This window comes from Chelonoidis abingdonii, chromosome 10, assembly GCF_003597395.2.
Source record: "Chelonoidis abingdonii isolate Lonesome George chromosome 10, CheloAbing_2.0, whole genome shotgun sequence".
NCBI classification, from domain to species: Eukaryota; Metazoa; Chordata; order Testudines; family Testudinidae; genus Chelonoidis; species Chelonoidis abingdonii.
Window position 1 is genome coordinate 72,112,610 of NC_133778.1, and position 19,433 is coordinate 72,132,042.

At 42.3% G+C, this 19,433-nt stretch overlaps 1 protein-coding gene across 6 annotated transcripts in view; it reads left to right on the plus strand.

The window, feature by feature from the left end:
• CLASP1 (cytoplasmic linker associated protein 1) overlaps positions 1 to 19,074 on the plus strand; it is a 325,682-nt gene extending 306,608 nt beyond the window's left edge. For all 6 annotated transcript variants that reach the window (XM_032763657.2, XM_075070303.1, XM_075070304.1 and 3 more), the window contains 3 exons: positions 7,918 to 8,124; positions 14,451 to 14,567; positions 15,418 to 19,074. In XM_032763657.2, coding sequence (XP_032619548.1) covers positions 7,918 to 8,124; positions 14,451 to 14,567; positions 15,418 to 15,504 — 411 coding nt within the window. In that variant the 3' untranslated portion in view covers positions 15,505 to 19,074. The remainder of the gene's footprint in view (positions 1 to 7,917; positions 8,125 to 14,450; positions 14,568 to 15,417) is intronic.
• Positions 19,075 to 19,433: the final 359 nt, after the last annotated feature.

Sequence of the window (19,433 nt, forward strand, 5' to 3'; positions counted from 1 at the left end):
GCACAATGCTGGTCTACACTGCTAGTCTTTATTGTATATTTTATACTTGTGCTGCAAGCCGAACACTTGTTACTATAAAGAAAAGGCAGGTGCAGTAATTTCAGCTTCCTAGGCATGGGGAAGGAGTGCCATTATTGGCAGGCGCGTGGGTGTTAGGCAGTGGTAAAAGACACAGCTGTTTAGAATTGTTACCTACTTATGGCTGTGGCTTGATCCTGCAACTATTGAAGGTCATGGGAAGTTACTTGCCCTACAAGTTACTAATCTGAAATATCCGAGGAGAGAATATATCCGGAATTTTGGATGGTGTTATCCAATCACGGTCAGGAGGGACTGAACCAGACCCAAGCCCACCTGAGACTGAGAGGGTTGAGTCATGTTCCAACCTGACCCAACCCCGACCCTTCCCCCAAAACCTGAGTCAGTGCTGCCACCGCCTCCTGCCCAGTGGGGGGAACAAGGGGTGGGGAGGAAGGAAGGTGTCAGCACAGCAGCAGCCAGAAGCCCTGTTCCTGATGTCCACTACCTTCTGCTGTGTTGTGTTGCTGCGGTATGATTGCTGCTGTGACTCTTGGATGCACTCACTCCACAATGCACACAGTGTAGTGAGGTGGCAGCAGCTGGCAGGACTGGGGCACACAGCTGTGGGCAGCAGGAGGAGACCTGAGCTGAGCCCGAGATGGTCCGGTTGTTCTCCAACCTGAGCTGGACCAAGCACTTGTAACTGAGTCCTGTTAGCTTCAGGTCAGATTGCAGGGCTCTGTTTGACAGGACCTTCAGGAGCTGTGAACCACTTCAGATCCCATCTCCTTCCAACCCCAGCATCCAATTTGGTGGCCACCTGACCCAATTTTTCCATGCCTAGCAAATGAGTTCTCAACATCATCCATTTTGGCTACACCATAGCCTTTCCCTGTCCCTTTTCAGGGGCCACTCTCACAAGAGAATGCCCATTCAAGCAGTAGACTCCCTGCTTCATCAGGGAGCCATAAAATACCACCTCAACATCAGGGAAAAAGGTTTTATTCCAATCCTCATCCCCAAGTGTAGCCTTTTATTTTATTTCAAGTGAATTGAGTAATGTTGTATTACACCACCGTGAGTTTGACTCTGGTGGCTATGGTTTTAAGCTCCACAGAGTGAAAGTCTCCTTTTGTACCTGCTTCAGATTTAGAACCTTTAGGAACACATAAAGACCCAGGGTAGTGACCACACATACATTCACAAGAACAAAGTCTAGCCTGGTTTACAGGTTTTATTAAAGTTACAGTTACCCAGGCTTATAGAAATCCTATCAAGACCTATGTTCAAGTTACAAATATAGTCATGCTCTTACATCACAATATTCTTAGGGTTTGATGTCTGCCTTGACAATTGATCATCGGTAGAGGGATGGTTCCTGCTGGAGTTTTCCCATAGGGAACTCATTTTACCCAGTCTGGGAGCCATTTTTTATCTTGTGATTCTGACTACACCTACACTCTGTGCATGTGCAGATAAATTCATAGAGGATAGGTCCATTAATGGCTATTAGCCAGGATGGATAGAGATGGTGTTCCTATCCTCTGTTTGCCAGAAGCTGGGAATGGGCAACAGGGGATGGATCCCCATTCTTATGTTCTTATGCCTATTTTCATGTAGACACTCACTCCCTCACAAAAGATTCCTGAGTTTCATTGTAGGTCCAAACCATTATCAACACAGGATACTCCACTTTGGACTAGAAATAGCACCCAGAGTGAGTATGAAAATGCTTTCAGTAGTGGCTGCACACATCTGATGCCATGGCTCAACAGTCTTTCCTTACCTAGATGATTGGCTGTTGACAGGGAGATTTCATCAGGAGGTACTAACATCAACCTCCTCTCTATTCAGTCTTCAAAAATTACTGGGAATCTGTGTGAACACAGAATTTAGTTCCATCAGAGACCATAACATTTATCGGCGTGACTCTGGACAGAATCAGCAGACACTTTGTGATCAGTCATGAATAGGAACTACATGATTCTCTGGTGAAGAGCATATTCAGACAGTGGGGATTCCCGTCAAGGTCAGGACTCTAAAGTGGGTGCCCTCCAGATCTCGTATGTGGGACCCTTACAGTCCCTTTCCTCCATTCCTCTCTCACCTGAAGTCCTCGGAAAGATTCAGTGGGATGGGGCAGTGATTATCCTCATTGCTCCCACGTGGCTCAGACAATTTTGGTTCCCTAACCTTCTCAGACTGTCAGGCTGTCCACCTGTCAGTATCCAGTTGTTTCTAGACCTCTTGGCACAAGACAAAGGCAAGATCAGACATCCATGTCCAGGGTCCCTCCACCTTATTGCTTGGTATTTGGACGGGCGTTGCATCAAGAACAAAGATGTTTGTAGTTGTTCAAATCATCCTTAACAATAGTAGGAAGGAATCCACTAGGAAATGCTATTTAGCTAAGTGGAAGAGATTTTTCGATTTGGGCTCAATGTTGCCAGATGTCCCAGGAGGAATAGGACATTTCCACTACTCTAGACTATCTTTTGGACCCTGAAGACCTCATGTGTTTCTCGTAGCTCCCTGTGAGTGCGCTTGGCAAAGATTAGTGCCTGCTGAGACCCCTAGTGACAACCACTGTATTTTCATCCATCCAGTGACTGTACATTTTCTAAAAGATTTAGTTAGAATCTTCCCTCTAGTAACTAAACCTGCTCCAACATGGGAACTTAACTTGGTGGTCTTCTTGGTGTTAACCAAGTCACCATTTGAACCATTAACTACATGCTTGCTGTCCCATCTATCCGTGAATATTGAGATTTTAGTGGTCTTCACTAGAACGTTGACTTCAGTTAGAAGTTGGAGAACTAGGAGCCCATATGGCTGATCCACCTAACACAGTTTTCCATAAGACTAAGGTTTTGTTGGGACTACATCCAAAATTCACCCCGAAGGTAATCTTGGCCTTTTATCTAAACCAGACAGTACACCCATCTGTCTTTTTCCAAAGCCATATGCCACCAATGAGGAGAGGAAACTCCACTCCCTGGATCTAGGCTGGCATCTGCACTTTATATACAAAGACAAAAGTCATTTAGGAAATCATGTAGATTGTTGAAATCACTGGCAGAACAGATGAAAGGACAACCAAGTTCTCCTCTGTTAACAGTCAGCTAATACCTCTCCCCCTCAACATGTGAGAGCCCATTCTACAGAGCCCAGACAGCTTTGGTAGCCTCACTTTATGAAGTGCTGCTCTTTAATATCTGTAAAGTGGCAGTGTGGAGCTCTGCACATACCTGCCCAAGACATTATGCACTAGTTCAACATCTGCAGCTGATGTATCCTTTAGATTTACAGTCTATCAGTCACCTATAATGTGTAGGTCCTTGCATCCTCCTCCTAAATGAGAACTTCTGGTCAGTCACCCACAGTAGAATGCACATAGGGACAAGCACTTGAAGAAGAGAGAGAGGTCACTTACCTTGTACAATAACTGGAGTTCTTTGAGATGTGAGGCTCCTCTCTGTATTCTGCTACCCACCTGCCTTCTCCTCTGATTCCAAAGTTTACAGTGGGGAAGGAACTGGAGAGGCAGTCTGTCCAGATTGCCCTTTATGCCCTGGAGCTGGAGCATGCAGAATAGAAGCATGCAGGCACGGGCCAGGAGACACTGCTAGCAAAAATCTTCTGATCTCAGGTCCATGGAGCGCATGTGTACCCCCCCCAGTGGAATACAGGTAGGGACCACACATCTCGAAGATCTTCAGCTCCTATTCAAACCCACACCCTGGACCTTTTGAACTTCACCTGTCAATAGTTATATTGCTGTCTGTCAGTGCCAGAAAGTCATAGAGCTATAGAGAGTGGGGCCAGAGGGACCGCCAGATCATATAGTCTAACGTCTTGCATGTCACAGGCTACCAACACCACCCAGCACCCACACCCTAAACCCAACAACTAAAATTAACCCTCAGAAAACTAAACTGTTGTGCGCCACAGGCAGAAAACACAAGGGACCGAAGTGCACCAGTGCCCGAGCCGCCTGCAGTGGGAAGGAATTGAATAAGTGAGATATACCAGGATACCAGCAAATAACCCATATCCTGCTCTGCAGAGAGAGGCAACTCCCCACCCTCACCCCCAAGGTCACTGCCAATCTGACCTGGGAGAAAATTCCTCCCCAATCCTGCAATGTCTCATGGCATATACACACATCAGGCAGCCCTGACAGTAAAAGCCTCTATGGAAGAATCGTGGAGGCTAGTAAAACAGATCGCTCGTACGCCTATAAATGTAAAAAACAACAAACACAGAATATTAAGGTTACAAAGTGAAGCTCGCAAAAATCATGAAATGACAACTTCAAGGTTCCGTACTCAGCCTTGCCTCTGCCCCCTGTATATGTGCTCCTGTACAGAGCTGCTTCAGTTGTAGCCATAATTATAATGAATGTAAGTATAAGATTAAAGAAATTAGGCTTGATTCTGATTTTTACTTTACCCTATTTTTATACCAGTCTAACTCCATTGACTTAAGTGGAGTTCCTGTTTTTCACAGTGGTGTGAAATAATAATTAAACCCATTGCTACTTAATTGTAAAGAAATGTTCAGGGCTTGACAAGCAATTCCTTTTAATTTAAATTAGCTTTTAGTACTCAAAGAATGATGTGGGCCGTATTATTGTTTGGTGAGTTTTTATCACATTTTGCTTAGAGTTAGTGGAAAAGAACTATCTTTCTGTTCCCAATTATTTAAAATTAACTCATTTGTTCCAGTAAATTTACTCACCTCTGACTAAGGAGAAATATCATTTGCCATAAACAATACCATTGATGTGACATTGCTGTGGCCCGTCATAGACTGTAAGGCCAGAAGGGAACATCATGATCATCTCATCTGACCACTTGCATGAATCTCACATGCCCACTCCTTTGTTTCACACCAATAAAATAAACACAGAAATATTCAATGATCTTGTGAAATGGTTACAAAACATCTTCATCAATGTAAAGGTCAGAAGAGGGAATATTTCTTGCTATTGATTTTCTCTTTGCTTCATCTCTGTAGAACTAATCCTACAGACCTATGAAGTTGATGAATATTTTACCTGTATAAGAGCTGTTAGATGTGTCTATTCATATATATGAAAAGGAAATGGTCCAGTGCACGAAAGATAATATGTAAAGTTAATCTCATTGGTGGTTTAGAAGAAGAATTGTACTAAAGGCCTGATCCCTGTTGAAGCCAGTAGGAGATTTGGGTGCACAATGAATGCTGGGTTAAGTCCTAAATTATTAACTGGCATTTTATTGCTTGAGATGCAACATGGTGGCATTTTATTGTAAGGTGTCAGTGTAGATGTAATGATAGAACAATTTGTCCTGCTGGATCAAAAGAGGTTGACAGGAACTTTTAAGACACCCTATCCCGTGCAGTGCCTTTCCAAAGTAATTGTCTGTCTGTGTGTGAGAGAGAGAGAACAAAATAGGTGTTTACTCGCTCAGGCGCCAATTCAGGAAAGCACTTAAGCACATACTTAAATCCCATTGACATCAACTGGATTTCAGCAGGTTCTTAAACTTAAACGTGTGCTTAAGTGCTTTGCTGAAGTGTGACCTAAATGCAGACACCGTTTACTTGATATGCGCTCACAAGACTAGAAATCTTCCACTGGCTCTAAACAGAAAATGAATTATGCAATTTTCCCTTCCCTACGTGGTAGAAATTTAGTTCATGGAGAAGTGACCCGATAAAAATAACCAGCTGCTGTCCAAGTAAATTAGGCCCACCCACTGGGAACCTTTAGGCAGTATTTTGAAAAAGTGGGTGTGTAGGTATAATCCAACTTGTTTCTATACCAACTAATCTGACACTGTCTAGTTATGTACAGTATTAAAATGCCACAATTGTAGTCAACATCAATATTAATGTAAAATTCCAGTTAGAAAAAAATGCAAAAAAAAACCCCCAACCTCCATTGTGTGAAAACTCCTAAAGTTCAAAAACAGCAGAATTTGTTCTCTAAAAGGTGAGCAAAAACTAATTCCCACAATTAAGATTTAGTCCAAAGGCAAGTTTTCATGCTGAGTTTATAATGGCAAAACCGTTGGATCCATCATTGCCGTTTTCACATTTTGTGGAAAATTATAACCCTGTGACTATATTTCTTGAATGAATAACAACGTTAATGATTGTAGATACCTTTCTGACTAAAAAAATTGGCCCCAACCCTGCAGCATTATATGCATGTAAAACTTCCATGTGCAAATAATGCAGGTCTAAGGCCCAAGTCAGTGTAATTTTTTTGGGAATTATTCCAGATTTATATTGATGTAACTGAGATCAGAATCTATCTCCGAGTGTGTACTAAAATAGCATCATTTTCTTATCAGGCAAAACACCAAGAAGATAAAATTCCGTAGTACATTGTGATCTGTTTGTTGTCCAATTTTTTCTTACTCATTGTGTCTGTGATAACATTTACAAATGAAGCGTTCAGAGTTGTCACAAAGCATAACCCTGAACGGCCTGTGTTCAGATATGTGTGACTCACCCACAAACGTTGTTAAATTCATGACTAGACATCCATGCTTACTCTTAATCCTAGTTACATTTCCATGCAGGGGAAGGAGCCATCAAAAGCGCCAGTGCCAAGAAGTGAATTGCTTTTAAAGAAGAGCTCTCCAAATAGAGATCTCTTGAGAGCTTCTTATTTCATCAGCACAAGCAGTTTTATTCCTTTGCACCAAAGTCTTAGATTTTCCCATGGGTAAATACTGATATTTCTCCCCCACCCTCAAAAACAACATATAATCTCACACACACTAACACTAAGAAATCCTGCTTCACATGCCTGTTGTGTGGAACAGTAGAGGAATTTACAAACAATTGTTTATTGCTGCGCCATCAGAGCAGACATTGGGAATTCATTCACAGACCTTCTGAATGCGAACTGATCTCTATAGAATTCTAATAATAATTGGAGATATACCAATCTCCTAGAACTGGAAGGGATCTTGAAAGGTCATTGAGTCCAGCCCCCTGCCTTCACTACCAGGACCAATTTTTGCCCCAGATCCCTAAGTGGCCCCCTGAAGGATTGAACTCACAACCCTGGGTTTAGCAGGCCAATGCTCAAACCACTGAGCTATCCCTCGTGCCCCCCAATTCTAACAAGTTGGCTGATTACCCCTCTTTTTCTAAAACATTTTAAAGTTATGTTATGAAAGGTCCTCACTGACAATTCCTCAGCCATAGAAAACAGCATGCAATCAGCAGCATGGTGCCTCACAAAGGTGCCTGTACCCTGACAGCACCAAAGGATGAGTAGTTCAGTATCTGAGATTGGTCCATCCTTGACTTCCTTGTGGAGACTGCTAACAGTGATGCAGTTTTGGGGAGACTGATGCAGCTTTCTGTGACTGATGTGCCCCACAAAGAATTGATTGAGGCTATGCATATTTAAGTGAGGCATCCAAGCAGCCCTCAGTAACAGTGAGGGTGACTAACCACTGGAACAAACTACCAAGGGAAATGGTGGATTTTCCATCTCTTGATATATTCAGATCAAGACTGGAGGCTTTCTAAAGATGTGCTTTGGTCAAACAAGTTATTGGGCTCAATACCAGAGTCATCTGGTGCAATTCTGTGACCTGTGTTATACAGGAAGCTATAATAGATGATCATCTGGCTTAAAATGTGGTAATCTGTGATTTTTTGTCACTTGCCTGCTTGCAATAGATTTGTAGCTGGAAGCAAATGTTGCCAGTTCTCTGAAACGCCTCCTCACTCCTCAAGAATGCCTTTTGTACTTGTGAAGGGTCTATTGTAGAACAGCATCAGTAGAAGTTTCCTTGTGTTCGCTGGTGTGTGGAGGATTATTTTGCTTGTGAAGTGAGAGACCATTAATGTTTTTGTTTTGTTTTGTTTTGTTTTTTATTCCAGGTTGTCAGAGCTGCTGAGGAAGCTGCTTCCACCCTGGCCAGTTCCATACACCCCGAACAGTGCATCAAAGTGCTCTGCCCCATCATTCAAACCGCTGACTACCCGATTAATCTAGCTGCCATCAAAATGCAGACAAAAGTCATTGAAAGGATTTCAAAAGAATCTTTGCATCAGCTGCTTCCTGATATCATCCCTGGATTGTTACAGGTACACAACCTCGCATGAAAGGTGTTATCTATTAGTATTAATAATCATCATCTTGTTTATTTTGGTTGTGGCGAATGACCAACTGAGAATAAGGTCCTGTCATGCTAGCACTGTACAAACACTAAGAGCAAAGTATCATTTCGTTCTTTCTAATGTCTTGTTAACCGAATATGTGGGCGCTTCTGAAACCAGAATCTGGTGCATTTGGATTTAAATTTAAAGCAGATCAGTAGTTCTCTTTTTAGTCTTTGTCACTGTCTTCACACTTTAGTCTAAGGAAGGGGAAAATCCAATTCTTGAGTTCAAATTCTATCCTTGGAAACATGGCTCCCCGTGAAGTTAAGGGCAGGATTTAGCTCCTGTGTTGTACAGGCTCTGTACATTAGATTCTTCTGTTATTCTGCTGAGTCACTCAGGACTCAGCTGTAAACCTGTGTCGGACTCCAAATAGGCTATGAAGCCCTCCTCACTTCCCAGCACCCTGAACTTTACGACCAGTTCATATTTGGACACCTATCATAACCAAATAGGAGGTGGGTGGGGCAGAAGTATTTTCTGCCAACACTAAGGCAGGGTGTTGACATTACAATAATTGTGGTTTTCACTCTCATTGGTGACTGCGTGGGAATGGTAATCCATTTCTCTGCCCACACACTGGGCAGGCAGCAGTGCTGGGCACTGGGGTTATGCTATCAAGGAGAAAGATAGAAATCCAGGGAGAGAGTAATATAGGATGACATCTGAGAGAGTCACAAGGTTGACTATGGAAAGAAATACATTCTGTAAGGCCCCACTATGTCATAGGGGAACTTGGATGAGGAAACCATACAGAGAATAAGCATAAGAAATGTCTCAAGAAGCTGAAAATAACATTTAATTCCTCTTCAACCTCAAGAGGATTAGAGTGATGTCAGAGCTTTACCCTATGCTAATCTTCTGATACCATCCCTACTATTGCCTCAGCCCCAGCAGTGTTGGCAACTCTTGCAATAGTTGCTGTTTTTCTTAAAGCCCCACCTCCTGGAGTCAAGTGATCACAGGAGAATCTTAGTTTTCATTTTAAAAAATGTTTCTAGCACTTGTTGTGGAGAAGCTTGAAAAATGACCTGAATATATCCAAAAGGCGTAACAACTGGAAGGCAAAGAAAAATAACCCAACATTTATTATTTTTTGTAATCTCATCGTTTTTAAGCCAGTCTCATGGTTTTTTGGAGACTAACTCATGATTTTTGAACTCTTAGTGTTGACAGTGACTGTACCACCTTAGAAATCTATGTTGATCATACAGACCCTTTTCTCATATTTGTCAAACCACTTCGGGATCCTTCTGGGTGGAAGGTGATTATATGAACAGAAAGTCATTGTTGCAGTCATTCAGCCGGATAATGTTGGTGCAGTGCTCTAAAGATAACAATGTCAAGTATGCTAGTAATCTGCGTACCACAGTGAAATGTGTGTGAATAGCTCAGCTGCAATGACTGTGATCCCGTACATCCTAAAAAGCAGAATTAGTTTGAAGGTACATTCATGGGATCCGTTCCTTTTTCAAGTTGCTGGCTAAGGATCTTGTTGTACAAGGCTAGGGTCAGGTTATGGCCTACAGGCACACACCCTATGTGTTATAGGAGGAGTTTCTCAGGCAGAATTCCAGCTGACTTAGTCAGAATTGCTGGGTCTCCGAGGGAGCACACATGCCAATGGCAGCTCTGCCACTGTTTAAATGGAAGCAGCATGCGTTTCTGCTGGGCACTGCCAGCTCTTCACTACGGGACAGTGGTTACTCCACAGCGACCTTGCAGCTGACCCCTGTGCGGGGCATTAGTGAGGAGATGGCTCTTTGCACTTCCTTTCTCCCCTACTTTGTGCGCCCCTGCCAGGCTGGCCAGAATCTGACACCAAGGCCAGAAAAGGTTAGCTGGACCGGATATACCAGCATAGCTCTAATGGCAAACATCCCTAGTGCTGACACAGCTTATACTGGCAAAAAAAAAGTGCTTTTGCCATTATAGCTTCTACCAATTTCCTGAATGAAATAAGATCATCTGGCCAAAGCACTTTTGTGCCAGTGGAACTGTATTTACACCGGGGCTTTTGCCAGAAGAGAAATGTTACCAAAAAAATCACCCTCCTAACTGACATTGCTACGTTGGAAACAGTGTCTAGTGGAGACCAGCTCTTACTGTGATAGAGTAAGGAACCATGACTTCACTGGATAAAGGGGATTTATGGTATCAAGTTTCTCCTCCTTTTGTTCTCTTCAAACAGAAGTGCTGTTAGAACACATAGCATAAATACTTAAGTGCAGCTAAGGTTATTCCTGATGTCAGAGCATGTTGTGAAAATGACACTGCACAGACCTGTCTCTCTCTGGAGTCCTGTCCTCTGAGATATTTTGTGGCTTTCATTTTTCTAGTAAATTTCAGTCATAGAGTCAGTGAACTCCCTCCTGGCTTTCAGTGACTGGTTCACCCTGCACTAATGTTGCAAAGCCAAGACAGTAATGTGTACGGAACCCAAACATTTTTTCCGAGGTAGAGTCTGCGCTCCTCCTCTAATCAATCATCTTGTCAGTTTTCCACAGTCTCATGAGGTGAAGCCTTCTGACATCACAATTACATGTCAAAAGGTCTCCTAGCCATTACCTGGAATAGGCCCTTGTCTCATGTCATTCATCAGTGCAACTCAATTGTATAGAGCTTCTTTCATGCACGTTATCTGAAAAACAATTCACAGGCTTAAATACAGCCACAACATTGAAATTAGAGAAGAAATGGCATGGGGAAGGAAGATTTCAGATGACCAGAAGGAATGGAGAACTGACAAGGCAGGAACAGAGACCCCCTGAGCATTTCTCTTTTTGTAAAGAGAGACACAACTAAAGGATTATTCTGTCTGAAAACACAGCCTAAAGCAGTATTTCAGGCTGAGGTCAGCCTTGGGCTGGGGGTGCACAAAGAGCAACTACTGTCACTTGTCTCAGTACGATTCCTGATCTCTCCAGTGCCACAGAGTGCTGCAGTTTTGTTATCGTCACTTACTTTATGGAATAAAAATTCAAATAAAATTAAAGGAATAAACATAAAGGCCAGTGTATGGGAGGTATGGGGATAGAAGATTCAGTTCAGGGAATGTTATCTTGGGAAATTTGATTTGTCATTCGTTTGGGCTGTGTTCAGTTAGCTATGACTTCTTTTAGTCTGGTTGTCAATATTTTCCGCCTTTTTCTATCTGACTGCTAGACCAGCTGGGTATTATATTTCCCATTCAGCAAGATCATCTGGGATACAGGATGCTTTAAACATCCCTTTGGAACAAGTTGAGATCCAATCCCAACAGTCTTTACTCAGGCAGAACTCCCATTGAGGTAATGAGAGTTATGCTGGAGCAGGGGCTGCATATAATAATCATTGCAGAATGAGCCCTCACATTTAGTGATCAGCCAACTGCAGTTTACATGCTAGTCTTTGGCCACGTTTTATTTGTTTCTACCTTTCATTGCAAATAACCACACTGTAAACACTAAAAACTAAACATAACTCCACCCTGGAACAGATTCAGCCCTGGTGTAACTCACCTAGCTTCAGTGGGGTTGCACTAGAGATAAGTTAGGCCTTTTGTCTATTGGGCAATCAAATACATACTTACATTTTACTTACCTACTTTATTTTTGTCCATTACTTCTACTATCATTGGGGTAACGAAAAGACCCTGTAATTTATGATTAATGATCAAAATCATTCAAGATTGTTTCACAGGAGAAATTATTTCAGACCTTTCAGAATATTACAAAATGAAATCGTGCACGGTTGTAATTACCTTTAAAATCCTACCTTTTGTGTCTGGCTACAAAGTTCAGCTTGTTATCCAGCATCTTGAATGTGTCTGGTGTGTGATGTTTTGGATAATTTTCATTGTAATTAATAGACAGACACACAACACTAACAAGGAATTTTGGATTAATGAAAGTTGCCAAAGGCCTCGTCTGCACATAAAAATTGTATTGCTATCCCAGTAGTATTTGTCCTGCTATCTCAGTATAGTTAAAGCAGTACAACCCCACTAATGTAGATGTGGTTATACTGGAAAAAAGATTCCTTTGAGTATGTGTGCAGTGCAATGGGAGATGTGATTGCAGCTTGGATAGACATACCCGTACCAGCTTTAATCTAGCTAGCACAGCTAAAAATAACAGTAGCGAAACAGTGGTCCAGACCCTAGCACAGGCTTGGAACTCAAGGCTATACCCAGGGCTCCAAGTGGGCTTGTCCATGCGGCTGCTCCTTCACTGCTCTTTTCAGCCATGCTAGCTAGATCAAAGCTAGCACAGACATGCCTACCCAAGCTGCAGTTGCACCTCCTGTTGCAGTGTAGACATACCTGAGATCCCTGGAAAGCTCAAGTGACTCAAGCAAAGGTGTGAAGTTAATATGCATATAAGTGAAAGCATGTTAAGCAACCCCCCATGCTGTCAGTCAGGACTAAAATGGCTGTAGTTTGCTGTAATTGAATCCTCCTGAGACAAACTAAAACCATTTTATTCCTGAGTGAGAGCATCCAGACTGGGGCTAACATGCTTTAACTTTCACACATTAACTTCCACATCTTCACTTCATTTGCCTTCACTTTTCTGGGTGTCCCCATGTAGACAAGTCATTATGGTGGTACAGCTTTTGCTATCGGGAAGGGGAAAAAGCTATACCAGTATAATCACCTTTATACTGGAATAACTGAGTCCACACTAGGCGTTGGAGCAATGTAACTATGGCAGTAGAAAAACACCACCCCATCCAAAATTGTTAAACTGGTATAAAAACTGTGTGTGGACACTGATACAGTGGCAGTATGTGTCCTCAGAATGGGAAATACCCGTACATTTAACTCCTGTGGATGGTAAATGTCCAGTTTGTCATGGCATCTCAAGTAATAAGAATACCTTTATTATCGTTATTAATATTACACATTTTAATATTAATAAATTACATATTTTTAACGTTTATATTGTATTCGCTGACCACTTCTGGGGCCCATTGTGTTAGGCGCTATAAAGTCACATAGTGAGAGACCGCTCCTGCCCTCTAGAGCTGAACGGACAAGACAGTAAAATGGTGAGAGGGGAAGTGACTTACCCTTTATCACACAGCAGGGCCAGGACTAGAAGCCTGGTGTCCTGAGCCCCAGATCAGTACCTATCTGCACTAGAAGTGCAAACTATTATGCTTTTCAGTACAGTCGGGAGTGAGGGCGTTATTTACAAATGTATAACAATATTTAGCTTCCTTCCTCCCCTAAAAAAGCCACATTTTAATTTGTTGGTAGAAATCTGTGCTGGCCCCTCACTAAAAATACCAGCCCTGCCTTCGTGAACACTACGAAACGACATGCCAGGTGTAGCATGCAGCCCACCAAAGTAGCTGTGTATGTGTTACTCATTGCTGTTCATTGATCGATGATCACTTGAATGCAAAACTAGCAGCATGAGCCATAGAGCTGCAATGGCTTGACGGATAGTCTGAGGTCTCTCCCGTTTTTGGAGATGTGGCCCGCCAGCCCCAAGGAGCACATGATGTACTTTCTCAAAGTAGTTCCTGCCTGATAACTGTCTTCTGTTGTTTGTAGTGTCGTAGCCGTATTGGTCCCAGGCTATAATAGAGACAAGGTGGATGAGAGAAATATCTTTGATTGGACCATCTTCTGTCGTCTCTTTCACCAACATCTCACCCACCTTGTCTGTCTTAAAAAGACATGATAGTAGTACACAATATTAATAATTTGCACTTTATAGCACCTTCATGCCATGATGGTTTGAGCGCTACAAACAGCTTCCATTTGAGGATCCTAATGCACTTCACAAAACAGCCTTTGGGTCCGATCCTGCCAAACTCATGCCCGTCAGGGACTTTATTACGTTCCTATATCAAGCTTTTAAGGTCTGATCCAAAGCCCATTGAAATCAATGGAAAGACTTAGGCTCTGTGTTAGCCAAATTCTTCCTTCTGTTACCTACTTACAACCCAGCGGGCATCAGTGGGAGTTTCTTCTATATTTGTGAGGACGGAACTGAGCCCTCAGTGTTACTTTAATCCCTTTATGGATCCAGAACTCACTGTGAAACGTCATCACGGATGATAGCAGTGGAAAGCACTCAGATCCAGCGAAATACACCACTGAGCCTAATCTAGAGCCCACTACACTCAGTGAGGGTCTTCCTGTTGATTTTGTATCAGGCCCTGTGGCCATGTGTTACCAGCCCATTAGTAAACTGATTGGAAAAGATTTTGGAAAGTGACCTTTGATTTGTGCAACCTTTTTGCTTCTTCTGGTCTAGGGGTACGATAATACAGAGAGCAGCGTTCGCAAAGCCAGCGTGTTTTGCCTAGTGGCAATTTATTCAGTAATTGGAGAAGAACTGAAACCTCACCTCGCACAGCTCACAGGAAGCAAGGTACAGTGTTACAGCCCCTTGAATATTTTCTACTAGGTAACTGAACGGTGTGTGCTCTCAGCAACTGAAGGCTTGTTTTCATTGTAGGCTTAGTTCTCTTGAGTTCACCCCTCTCTAGTTTAGCCTGGCTTGATTTAGAGCAGCCACACTGCAAAACAACACTTGAGCAGCCCAGAGTGTTTGGATTAGCAGCACGGAGTAGCTGAGACTCCACTGCCTTACTGGCTTGAGCATTGCAACACTCAAGCTTCAGTCCATGTTTGTGTATGCACAGGAGTCAGGTTAGGGGCAACACTCATGATAGCTCGAGCTAACAGTGCAGTGAAGACAAGCCCTCAATCCAATGCTATCCTGCATACAAGAACTAATTGGCTACACCACATGCCTCTGCTGGCTTGTGTCTTCACTGACTGTGGTATCCAGAACATTTCATAATATGTGGGCCTTGGTTTTGTGTGGGTGGATCCCTGCACCTCTACAGAGCGACAGACAGGAATCTTACCCACACAGATCAGATTGCAGGATCAGGGCCATGCCCTGAAAAATGCCAACAATGAATGTAAAAATTCAGGCCTCACTGAAGTGGGAGTTTTGCCATTCGCTGCAATATAGACTGGATTTCTCCCCAGATTTTTTTCCTGCTACCAATTTTTTATTTTATTTTAGTAACATGAAAACAGATAGTTATCACCTGAGTTATACTTTGATCCTTCACGGGCAGATCCCTGCCCCACACATAGCTCACTGCAGGATCCACATTTAAGGGTTTTGCCCTAATATTTCCAGTGAACTTTTGCTGTCTTTCTTTTCTGGATTATTTGATCTTCTTCTAACTTCTTTTATCTTCCAGATGAAGCTACTAAACTTGTACATAAAGAGGGCCCAGACCACCAATAGTAACAGCAGCTCATCTTCAGATGTTTCAACGCACAGTTAATGGAGATATCTGGACATGTGTGTAGACTTAGAAGCAATCAGCGGTGCCTCTCAGAGACCTTTCTGCTACCCTTTCTTCATTGGCACGTCCCATCAACTAAAGGAGGCCACGCAGATATTTATTGCAATCAGTATTTTAGTCCTTTAAAGCTTTTATGTAGACTCTTATTGGTACTGAATGTAAAGGAAGCAAGGCCTGTGTTGCAGTCCTCATTTAAGAAAAAACAACAGTAGAAAGCCATACTTAAACATATTGGTATAGCCAGCTGAAATCTTTACCATATGTTTAGGTTGCAGTGTTTCAGAACTGAGTCCAAACAACATGTTCATGCTTAAAAGCGAAGTGAGTCCTTTTTTTAGTTAATTTGACACACAGTTTTATTTTTTAACATTTTAATTTCCTGCTGTGTAAGCAATTTTTCCTTCTGAGCGTAACCCATTTTGGCTAGACCCTTCACCTCACAAGTGCAGTGTTATGTCCCATTCTATATCTCTGATCTGAAACTTGCCCAAACCTCAAGATCTTGATGATGAAATCTTTGCAAATATTGCCATGCTTCTGGCATTTAATGCTTTAAGACGGATCGGTACCTTTATTGAGTAATAAAAAAAATCCAAGTTTTATAGATAAAGATCCAGATTTCCATACGGGCTAAGAATTTCTCTGCAGCTTTTCCCCACCCGCCAGTATTGTCTCCCGACTGTAACGAACAGGGTTAACATCAGCCCTGCCTTCCACCTTCTTCCATTGCTCAGAAGACCTGGGGGTTAATTTTAAAGGCAGGATAGTGGGTTTGTCATCAGGAAATGTAAAGGGGAACTCTTAACCGGACAAAATATTCCTGTACGTTTAAACTTGCAGCTATGGGGCTTGGCCCTAGTGTTTAATAAGACAGTGCCCCCCCCTCCTGCATACCCACACATAACCTTGTGCCTAAAAAGCCTGCAGTGTAGTTAACCAGCATTCTAACCTCCTCCTCGCCGACAGAACCAGAGTACAATCCTGCAAGGCACTTAGCACCTCTGGATAGGTGTTGAGTGGCCTCAGCTGCCATTGGCTTCAGTGGAGATGGGGTCACTCAGCCCTTGCAGGATTGGGCCCCTGTAATAGGCAAGGCTGGCGGAATTCTTTAATGGACTGATCAGCACGGGGAAAACTTAGAACCAACCCAGCCCCAGTGAAATATACCAGCAGAGGGGCCCCCCAGGCTCTGCACATCCCCTGCAGAGTGGCCTGGTGTCACACCCAGGGAAGGCTAATGCCATGTTGACTCAGCACCCCCTACCTCCACCAGTATGTTGAAAGACCTGATCCTGAGAGGTGCTGAGTGGCCTTCATCTCCCATTGAAATCAATAATAGTTGAGGCTGTCTCAGGACCTGGCAGAATCAGGCCCCAAAGCAGAAGGTTTTTCAGCCTCTTTCATCCCTTGTGTGATAAAGTGGAAGGGACGATCCGGCTCCTGTTTTTTTCAGGATAGGCCCGATCTTACACTGGCTGCAGGATCAGGCCATTTGTCTGCTGCTCTTCCTGCATATAACGCTATCATAAGAGAGATCTTTACTAGCCTGTATTGTGGTTTTTCCCCAAAGATTCACCGCAGACTCGAAAATGCCTTCATTGGAGGGAGGCTGTTATAACCTGCGCTAGCCAATAAAATCTAGTCTCCCTTCGCGTGGACCATTCACTTTCACCCCTTCTCGAGAGGTTTTCTTCTTCATTTTTTAATTCTTGTTGTGGATGATTTGAATTATTTTAGTTTAACGTGAATTAATTTTCCCTTATGAGGAAATATTCAATCAATCTGTTGGCAGCAATCAGCTGTCCATTTGAATTTTTAGGGTGTTTTATTTTTAAACTGCTTTCCTAACAGTCAGTATTTTAAAAGTCTCTTTTCCCATCTCAGTTCAGCATCTTCTGGAGGTCTAAACCCCAGAAGTGGAATTCAAAGTCTGCGTAATTGACTGTGTTGTGTGCTTAGTCCTTCCAGCTGTCTGACCGATCTTGTTCCATCCCCGTTTGCTGTTTATTTGTTTGAATGGCACACTGTAGCGGATCTATGGGAATTTAATTCCTTCTGAAATAATTTTATATATTTTATAAAATATTGTTAGTATGCACTGAGTGAATGCACTGTAACGTCCATAAACTGACCTACCGCATATGCTGACACTACAGTGCGAATTAACAACTCGTCTCTTAGAAATACATGTGAAATATGTTACTGCTGCTGCTTTGAGACTTCAGTGATGAGCTTGTATTTCCAGATGTTATTAGCATAATTTGGGCTGCAAATCACAGAACCAGGCCTTACTTTCTTAATCAGATACTGTTTTGTTTATCGACAGATGCTCATTAATGTGATACTTTGTTTCATTACACGAGTCAATCAAGGACCGTTCAGCCTTTGAGTACTCTAGATGTCTGTTACACCTGTATACAGTAGGAGGCATTCTGCTTCAATTATTTATAAAGTCATTTGCGTATAATGTACATAGTAAGGTTGGTTTAGAGTTTTGAACATGACCGGATTTTCCTTTGAAGTACTCAAAGGGCTAGCTCTGAATGTCACTTGTATGATCTCCAGTGTTCTGCATTCTGAAAGCTGTTCAATCATATTTTCTTTCGCAAGCATAAAGGTCTCTCCGGCTACAAATCTGACAGTGTCCGGGGACATTTGCAGAGAAGGATCTGTATGTTGGCGAGACATCACTGCGACAGTGAGGCAGGTGTTAATGTTTTCCCAGCAGTAGCCACCTACAACAGCTGCCTTTTTCTTGCTGCCCATTATACAGGGCTTCAGTTTTTGGTATCTTACAAGAAAAACGTTTCTTTGATTTGCCCACCATGCTTATAAAGTCTGACTGTGAGGAACTGTGAAAATACCAGCACCCTTTGGCTGTGGGGTTGCTTAAATCTCAGATAAGGATAGCCATTCTGTCATTGGCTGTACCAGTGCTCCGTGGGCATGAGCAAATCAATTGATACGTTCCCCTCACAGTTTTAAGTACTGTAGTTCTCTCATGTAGTGCAGAATTATTGAGGCATGTGGCTTTCATAAGGTACACTATGTGTGCTTGCCTGGATTACAGTACAAGACCAGACTTCTTTTCTATTGCTTATTACTAGCTTACCAATAACCTGTATAAGTAACGTAACTCGCATCTTTGTCATCTAAATCTTTTCCCCCTCCTCATCCCTTTATTTATCAAGCATAATCTGACATATTAAGGGACAGAAAATAAAACTTTGTAGAATACAGCAGAACTTTGCTAACAATAATGTTTTAAATGGGAAGTAAAAACTGCTCTGAAAAATGTCAGCCATAAGAAATGATTTTGTTGGCACAGTGTTCATGCGCATGTATTTTTTTTCTTTTTTTCCTTCTTTTTTTGGCTTTTGTCATGTTACATCCATATCTGTATTTATATCTTATTTGTTTAAATTTTGAGTGTATCATGGCAAATGTACAGATTTTTTTTGTTAACATTTATGTGATAGAATTTGCTAAAAAAAAAAATAAAATAAAACCTTTTGCGTTTGCCCTAGAATAAATGAAACTTAAGTTTAATTTCCTACTGAGCCATCTTTAAATTACTGTTTGATACCTGCAGCTCATATCTGTTCATTCACATGGATAGACCGAAAGCTTTTACCTTTTGTTTGATAACAGCAAATGTTGATATTATTTATATAGCAACACCACCATGGTAGGCATTTTACAGACAAATACTAAGACAGAGCCTCTGCCCCATAGATCTTACAATTGCAGACCTTGGACCCAATTCTGGAGGATTGTGGGATGTTGCTTGGAAACCGTCCGTTTTGAAGGACCACGGTATAAGTGCTGAAGCAGTTCAGGAGCCGTGTTGTAGCATCGTGACTAAAATGTCCAATTCTCGAGTCCTTGTCACAGCTAATGGAGGCTTA